This window comes from Neocloeon triangulifer, unplaced genomic scaffold (assembly GCF_031216515.1).
Source record: "Neocloeon triangulifer isolate White Clay Creek 2 clone unplaced genomic scaffold, ASM3121651v1 ptg000012l, whole genome shotgun sequence".
In the NCBI taxonomy this organism is placed as follows: domain Eukaryota; kingdom Metazoa; phylum Arthropoda; class Insecta; order Ephemeroptera; family Baetidae; genus Neocloeon; species Neocloeon triangulifer.
Window position 1 is genome coordinate 4,673,587 of NW_026775554.1, and position 8,750 is coordinate 4,682,336.

At 38.4% G+C, this 8,750-nt stretch overlaps 2 protein-coding genes across 3 annotated transcripts; one reads left to right on the forward strand and one right to left on the reverse strand.

Annotated features, from left to right (window-relative positions):
- The first annotated feature begins 373 nt into the window (after positions 1–373).
- LOC132197833 (brahma-associated protein of 60 kDa) lies at positions 374–2,578 on the forward strand. The gene is made up of 7 exons (XM_059621409.1): positions 374–493; positions 551–769; positions 823–1,007; positions 1,065–1,374; positions 1,461–2,030; positions 2,119–2,256; positions 2,316–2,578. Exons 2-7 carry the CDS (start codon positions 662–664, stop codon positions 2,469–2,471), a joined length of 1,467 nt encoding a protein of 488 aa, XP_059477392.1. The 5' UTR covers positions 374–493; positions 551–661; the 3' UTR covers positions 2,472–2,578.
- A 211-nt stretch (positions 2,579–2,789) lies between these two features.
- LOC132197834 (orcokinin peptides type A-like) lies at positions 2,790–8,536 on the reverse strand. 2 transcript variants are annotated; one of them, XM_059621410.1, is made up of 4 exons: positions 8,428–8,536; positions 5,023–5,083; positions 3,299–3,428; positions 2,790–3,170 (listed from the first exon to the last, which is right to left on the reverse strand). In XM_059621410.1, exons 1-4 carry the CDS (start codon positions 8,509–8,511, stop codon positions 2,969–2,971), a joined length of 477 nt encoding a protein of 158 aa, XP_059477393.1. In that variant the 5' UTR covers positions 8,512–8,536; the 3' UTR covers positions 2,790–2,968. The 2 variants fall into 2 exon arrangements, with proteins under 2 accessions (XP_059477393.1, XP_059477394.1); XM_059621411.1 differs by lacking the exons at positions 2,790–3,170; positions 3,299–3,428 and adding an exon at positions 3,454–3,937.
- Positions 8,537–8,750: the final 214 nt, after the last annotated feature.

Here is an 8,750-nt window from a genome sequence, read left to right on the forward strand (position 1 = left end):
AAATTAATGTTAAAATTTTATTAAGTTTGATCAACTTTGGATCAACTTAATATTAAATACAATTATTTTTATCATTTTTGTGCTATCAACTTCTTTAAAGATTTGCTTTTTTTTAATTTTTGTTGTTGTTTTATTGTTCATTCATCATTCACAATCAAAATAATAATTATTACAAAATAAAGAAAACAAAATTTTCTTTTTTAGGAAGCAGAAATTATTAATGATTAAAGTTAAAAAAAAAACCAAACATAATTCATACATTTAACTTTTACAAATACATAGTGTGTTTATTGTATATACACGCAATTTTGTGACGTTCAGGTGTCACCACTATGCACGTTTGCGTAAAGTGCAAACATTTCCCAAACCCCCACTTCTTTCCCCCACCACTACATAGTGTTACAGTACCGTGAACCTCGTTTCGCTGGCGTTTACCCCTCCACAAAAGCGGCAGCCATCTTTGTTTTGCGGCATCTGATCCGGCATCAAACATGTAAGCAAAACAAACTTTTATTATTCTGAATTTTTGATTTATTTTTCTACGTTTCAGCCTCCACCGACCTAGTTCGATTGAAGAGAGTAACTCAGGAGTGGAAATAGATCCTCAAACATTGAAGGGACCCCTCTTTCGGCCTCTGATAGAGCCGCAAAACTAACGATAATGGCTCAGCGCTTTCCGTCGGGGCCTGCCCCCGTCCCCGGAGGCCCTCCGCAGAGATTTGCGCCGCCCCCGGGCTCAATGCGGCAGTACAGCGGCCCTAATTTTAATGTAAGTGTATTTAATAAACATTATTAAACAATTGGCCTTACGAGAAAATTCAGCCAATGCAACAGCGTCCACCGAGTAATTTCGGAGGTCCGATGGTTGGATCGCCCAGCGGCCCTGTATTGATGCAACGGCCCCCGATGCAGCCTTACGTTGGTATGAGGCCAGGAATGCCGCCTGCGCCCGGAAGTGTCAAAAGACCGGTCGACTCAAGGGTCATGATGCCTCAGCCGCCAAAAAAGTGGGTGGAGTATAGTTACTAAAAGTTTCCATTATAAATATTCTTTGAACATTCTAGCAAGAAGAAGAAGAAGCTGGCAGACAAAATCTTGCCTCAGAAAGTGCGTGACCTCGTCCCTGAGTCGCAGGCCTACATGGATTTGTTGGCTTTTGAACGGAAGTTGGATGCCACCATCATGCGGAAGCGTCTGGACATTCAGGAGGCGCTCAAAAGACCGATGAAGCAGAAGAAGAAGCTGCGGATATTTATCTCAAACACTTTCTATCCAGCCAAAGAGCCTGGGGAGACTGAAGAAGGCACAGTGGCCTCGTGGGAATTGAGAGTCGAGGGACGTCTTTTAGACGACAACAAAAATGATCCGAATAAGGTTAATTTATGTTTTTATTTTATACTTGCCTGAGTATTTGAGTAAACAGAAATGGAAGTTTTAATTCTGTGAATCTCGTTTTCCAGGTCAAAAGAAAATTTTCGTCATTCTTCAAAAGTCTGGTGATAGAGCTGGACAAAAACTTGTACGGCCCGGACAATCATCTTGTGGAGTGGCACCGGACACCAACCACTCAAGAAACGGACGGCTTCCAGGTGAAGCGGCCTGGAGACAAAAACGTCTCATGCACCATCCTGCTGCTGCTCGACTACCAGCCGCTCCAGTTCAAGCTGGACCCTCGTTTGGCCCGACTGCTGGGCGTCCACACTCAGACACGTCCGGTCATCATAAGCGCCCTGTGGCAGTACATTAAGACGCACAAGCTGCAGGACTCGCATGAACGGGAATTTATCAATTGTGACAAGTACCTTGAGCAGATCTTCGCCTGCCAGAGGATGAAGTTTGCCGAGATTCCGCAGCGTCTCAACCCTCTTTTGCACCCTCCTGATCCGATTGTCATCAACCACACCATCAGCGTGGAAGGTGTGGAGCAGAAACAGACTGCCTGTTATGACATAGATGTCGAGGTAGACGACACTCTCAAGACGCAGATGAACAACTTCCTGCTCTCCACCGCAAGTCAGCAGGAAATTCAGGTTTGTTTAAATAAATTTGTTTTCCACAATATTATTAGCTTAAATTAACTTCTCTAGTTATTGAACTTATGTATTATTTTTATTTTAGAGTCTGGATAACAAAATCCATGAGACCGTTGAGACAATCAACCAGCTGAAGACCAATCGAGAGTTTTTCCTCAGTTTTGCCAAGGACCCGCAACAGTTTATTCACAAGTGGATCATTTCCCAAACCAGAGATATTAAGGTATTTTTGTTTTAGTTTTGCAGTACTTGTTAATTTTAATTAATTATGAATTGTTACAGACCATGACGGATGTAGTCGGAAATCCCGAGGAAGAACGACGGTCAGAGTTTTACTACCAGCCTTGGGCACAAGAGGCTGTTTGCCGCTATTTCTACACCAAAGTGCAGCAAAAGAGGGCCGAACTGGAACAGGCTCTTGGAATCCGTAGCTCTTAGAATTCTCGTCAATGGCATTTTAGTTCTCACACCTAATTTTATGTGCATGTTAAGGTTTTCTTGTAAGTTTAATGGTGAATTTATTAAATAATTTTCCGACTTAAAGACTACATTGCTTTTATTGCTTGCCTAAAAATGCTCTATTCTTGGCATTTTACATTTTTTGGTAGTGTTTGTGAAAAGTAAAATCGGTAGATTTTTTTGAGCACACCTACTTGTACTTTTTTTGTCGGACAGGAGGCCAATTACAATTAGAAATAGACTCGCTTATTTCTACGAACATGAATCAATCACATCAAATACATTGAAATGGGAGTCTTGTAGCTTCGGTTAATTCTTTATTAGCTAATTACAAATCCAGCCTGCCTAAAAGAAAAAAAATGAAGGTACAGTTTCGAAAAGAATGAGAAAGTTCCTCTTGGTATGATATGGATAGTTGTGTGAGAATGGAGGATGCACTTCAGTGTGAGAGACACTTCGTTTAAAGAAGGTGGAATTTAATTAGCTGAGGGATCTCTGCGTTTGTAGAACCCATCAAATCCATCCCGATCGATCTCATCAAAGTTCCGCTTGTAGAAGCCATTGAATGCTGTCCTGTCTATCTCGTCAAAATTTCTCTTGTAGTAATTGTAGAAACCGTCAAAGGCAGACCTGTCGATCTCGTCAAAGTTGCGCTTCTGGCCTCCGAAAGAAACGCCACTGGAAAATAAGATGGGTTAGTTGCAGACTAAAGTTTTATTTTATAGCGCAAACAAATTAAACTTCATAATACTGTATAAAATAATATATATTATTTTAATTTTGGAAATTTAATAATCAAAACTTACTTGATTGAATCAAATCCGGCACCTCTCTTATTAGTTCCAAATGACGCCCCGGTCAAAGTATCGAACGCCCTGATGGGTCTGGGCCGCACTTGTAAAAAGGTGTCTCGTAGAACAAGTTGTCGAGGTGATGCTTGAAATAGGAAAAACCGTTTAATTAAAAGGTACAAAAAATTTCTTACTCTTTTAAATTTATGTCAACCTCTTTTTGAAATAGGAGTAAAAAGGGGGGAAAAAAACACACACTAAGTTCCTGATGGTGTCTGCATTTATTCAGTCAGAATTTTAGTGTTATATCTACATTTTTTTCTTAATCTTCTGCGTTGAAAGATCGCAGTAATTGGCCGCCACCGAGACCTCCAAGACCCCTTCGGATCAACTGACCGCCACCCAAACCTCCCAAGCTGCGCACCAGTTGGCCACCTCCAAGTCCTCCTAAGCTGCGGACGAGCTGACCTCCACCAAGTCCTCCGAGACTTCGGCCCCTGTGCCGCTGGAGATTGCTCATCCCGAGTACTTGTCCGCGGTCAGGTTCCTCCATGGCTACGAAGAGGCCTTCCAGGTCACCGGCGTCCTCGTTGTAGTCCATGGCACCACCATAGTCGGCTCTGCCTCTCAAAGCAAATTGCCATGGTCGGTTAGCTGCGAAGGTGAAAAATTATTTTTTATATAAATTTAAATATTATGTACTTGAAAAATTAAGTTAAATTAAATTGATAATTTTTGTAATAAAAGATATAATTATTTATATGATAATTAAATTTTCGATTTTAATAATTTCTAAACTGATTCAAAGTTTTTCGTTTTTCATATAATGATTTGTAATTGAAACTATTAAAAATATAATATAGAAGAATAAATAATAATAATTTTAACTAACAAAATTCAAATTGATTTATTTTATATGAAAAATTAATTTTTTTATTTATGGCAATTTTATGGAAAAACTTACTAAACATTCTTGAATGAATTGAAGTGAAAATTATACAGGTTTAATACACCAATTAAATTAAAATACAAAATACACACTCTAAATGTAAGATTAGAATTCTGCAAAGAATTAGTAAGACAGATGACAAATAATATACCAACCTTGTGTAAGGTAGCATATAAAGGACGAGACAGACACAAGCTCAATGTTGATTCAGAGTGCGCGTACGTTGTATACGTATAAGCTTTCATTAAACAACACTTTGTCTTTTAGTTTTCCTGAGCAGCCGTGTATTTTTATGAACTGTGTGGATACATATGTTGACGCTCACGAGGAAAAGCACAATAACGCGCAAAAACAAATGGCCCAGAGCAGAATCACCTCACGTCGTGCAGAATTAACGAACAAACACTGTTTGCAAACAAGAGAAAATGCTGCAACGGATTAATTTTTTCGCTCTTTTAAATAAAGTTCGCAAAAAATAAATTGCTCTCATCCCTTATTGTACGCTCCGCTGTTAATGAAAAAAAAAAAATGCAGATGAAAAACAAACAAATGTGTCCAAAAAACCAAAGCTGTTGGAGATAAAAAAAAAAATATTAATAATTACAACAAAGAATGGAAATCTTCCGCGTTTTACTCTTTTGTTGCAGAGCTGATTTTAAAATTTAGATTATTTGAAGCAGATAAAAATTGGGTTAACTCAAAGTTAATCAGATTGCGAGCTTCATTTATTGTCTGATAACCTGACAGTCAGCATAGAGTGAGCTGTTCTGACAGCTTGACAGCAACTCACCTAATTGCGCCAAGGGGCTGCCGTGCCTTTGCAGCTCAAGATCTGCTGGCAGAGTGTCATCCTGCAACAATCGCCTTAATTAGCATCTGCGCAGATAAAATTGCATAAATATTTAGCACTTTAAGTGAAACACTCAGAGAACGGAGAGTTTCGCCTTGGTAAGAGGAAAGGAATAAAGGGAATTAAGACTCTTTTGAATGCCATAGCTGACAAAGACGGAGCTAAAGTTTTAATTCTGAATAAGTGAAACAAACTTCCTTGGAAAGGTGGAGATTATTGAAGTTTATTGTTAAACAAGGAAAGCATAAATATTACGAGTGGAAATTCTCCCTTAATAAGAATTAAATGGATTTTGGAAATTTCCTGCAAACTTTATCCATTTAATTTTCCTGAGAACTTTATAAAAGTTAAACTTTTTGTAAAAGATATACTATTCTGAACTTTATGTTTTCTGTACTCTATAAAATAGATGTAAGGGTAAGTTTAATAGAAGGAACCCGCGCCAGTTGTTGAAGACTGATATATGGAAGCTTTAAAATTAAATTTTAAAATTTTTATTTTTATTTAATAGAGAAATTAGATCAATATTTTATTTAGAAATTTCTCCACCAAAATTAGCCACACGAAAAGGCAAAATATGAGTTATTATTTTTTTCCACTGTGCCTAACAATAAGAGCAAAAATTTTGTTTCACAATTTTTAATTTTAGCGCTTCAGTTCTTTTGTGTATTGGAGGAGCACGGATTCTCTTTAGTGTTATCAAGGATAATCTGATCGGTGAGCATATGTGTGTCTAAAGTGATTTGTGCGGTGCTTATTTGGACGAGCTAGCGCAGGACACGGGTGGCTGGTCACAGGGCGCCTCGGCTGAACGCATGGATAGCGCGCGGCGGAAAGGAACTGCAAAGCACATATTCGACCACCTGCACAAACACGGACGGGGCAAAGGTTTTATCCTCTCTCTTTAGCAACGGCCGACGTGTGCTTTTCACGTTTGGCGGTAATTGCGAGCAGAGCGGATAAAAGAGATGCTCCGAGGTCGATCCGCTCAAACTATACATTTGTGCGTAGTGGTGAACGCACCTCATATATAAATGACGACGAAATGAGAGAGATGGAGAGCGTCCCTTTTACCTGGAAATTAATTCTATCACTCGGATGGAGACGGCCTAATTGCTTTTCAGCCTACAACTCGATTTCTGTACAGGTTAATCAGATTCAGTGCCACGAATGTGACTTTAGCTTGGAGTAACTTAATTTTAATTTTGTGTTCCGTCAATTGAATGAAAAATTCAAAATACTATTGTTGAGATCCTGTGCTGATCGGTTACATAACAATTAAAAATTATTTAAAAAAAAATTATAATTGAAAAAATTGACAAAAGTTTTGGTTTACAAATATTTTTCAATTGTAATTTACTTAAAGTTATATGAAGTTCCATCATCCCCAATCATCCCTTATTATTTATATTTAATTTTAATGTTTCATAGCCCTTTATGTAATTTGTGGGGAAATTTGCTAAAAAATATTAATAGTACTCATCACAAATTCAAATCCATTTCGGAAATGAAGCATCGATCCATTGCTGCCAATGTTGCTTTTGCTGCATTAGGCATGTTCATGCTATGATGTTATACATCATGCTACTGAATAATTACCAAACGCTAATTTACGGCTCACTCAGAGTGGTGCTTATATGTTCACCGCAACTCGACCTGTGAGCTCATCCCTCTTGTACCGCAGCTATTCACGCGGTGGGATATGTTCGGAGAGACGTAAACAGAATAGCAGTGCTTTCTATATAATGCCGCGCGTGGTATAATTAATTTCGCCTAATACAAAGCATAAGCAGCCATTCAACAAGTGGAGCGCGATATGCAACAAAGGAGTGAAACAAAGAGCATCCGCGCTTCATTATTTGAGAGTGGTGGTTTTCGCTTCGGAGTAAAGTGGCAGTTATTTTCAAATTAGAAAACAAATTGGAATTTCAAACAGAGATAATTTAAAATTTTGTTCGTTTCGGCCCGGTTTCGGCTTCAGGAAATAAACTTAATTTCCTCATCGCTTTGTGTGTTGCTTTGTAAAATGCTGATAAAAAATTTATTTTCAATGTTGCTTCATTTACATAATCCGATTAGCCTTTTTTCTGGACGTAATGTGAAAGTAACTTACATCGCTGAATCTGGTACGAATAAATCTTCCCGACCAAGGGGTCGCAGCAATACAAGCACCCTAATTAGTGTAGGGTCGGTTGGAAGGGAAACCGCTCTTGCGTCTGTCGGAGGCAATTAGTCAGTCAGTCAGTCCATTGGCTTGCTCGGCCAATGAATTATAAAAACTTTTAACGAAGTGGAAGCCCTCCAGTTTCTAGTGAAGTGAAAATTTAATCATTGTGAAATGCAATAAGGCGCCGGCGGAAAGTTTAAAAATAGCGAAATCGGATCAGAGATTTGCGAGTCTCGTGTGTGGTAATGGAATAAGCTGCAAGCGCGGATTTGCGCATTTGGCCGAAGTGGCAGGAAATGAGCCCTTTTACGCAATGAGTGCGAGGAAAATCTCGAGTGGAGGTTCTCGAGCGAAGGTTGTTAGGCAGCGAGTCCGACTCGACTGTCGTGCGGGTTGCGTCGCCTGCTGTAAAAGGCGCTCAGGGATCAAAGAAGTTGGCAGTATTTTAAGGGTCAAATTTACATGGTTACAAAAAAAAATAATAATTCGAGGCCTCAATGTCGAAAAATTCATCGAAACATTTTGAAATGACGTAAATAATATTGAAAGTTGAATAAAACTTTGGATAAATTTTAAATAAGTTAGTTTTTAAGTAGATAGGATTTAGAAAAATCAAAATTTTTCTTTCCAGGGAATGAATATAGAATTTAAAAATACTTGTATGTAGCTAATTTATGTTTTTAATCTAATTACAATCAACTCTGGCATTGAAGGTTTTATTGCACCAAAAAGTTTTTTTTTATAAATCAATATTGGTCAGAAATTATGAACTTGTTAAAAAAAAAATCAAAAAGGGTATTAACAAAAATCAATAAATTTTGCAAACATGCAGAATGAACATATTTTTTATGGGTGACATTAATTAAATTTAATTAATCAAAAGTTGCATGTCAAATTTTGGGACTTTTATTTGCTTGACATAATAAAATTACAAAAAATAAATAAACAGAATAAAATTGTTTTCAGAGGTTTTAAAATCAATCCCCAAAATTTTATTTTATGAGCTTAGCTTTAATTGTAATATTCAAATGGTTAATAAAGAAATTAAAATAATAATTTTTAGGAATGTTTAAAAATTTTGTAGAACAAAACCTCAAAGAAAGTGTATATGTATATTATCATGTTTGAAATAAAAATAATAGGGTTGAATTTTATGTTAATTGATATGGTTAATTTACCGTGGGTGTTGGTTTGGCGGTGGCGGCCGCGGCGAGGATGAGCGCCAGAGGAACGACCACTGCAGCGTTGAAGCCAGCCTTCATGGTGGCGAGCCGAGGACGAGTTGGATCTGTGTGACGCTGATTGCCGCGGCACCCCTACCTTTTATACCCTACCTTCGCGGCGCGGTGCACCTCGGGCGCGAGGTGCGCGCAAACCTTCCGCGTCCGTCCGAACCACCCCCGCTCGCTCCAATGCCCTGCAATAATAACGATGATAATCAACGAGTGCGACGACGAATGCGGTTCTGCCCGCGACTCGTTTCCGTTTCATTAAACTTGGG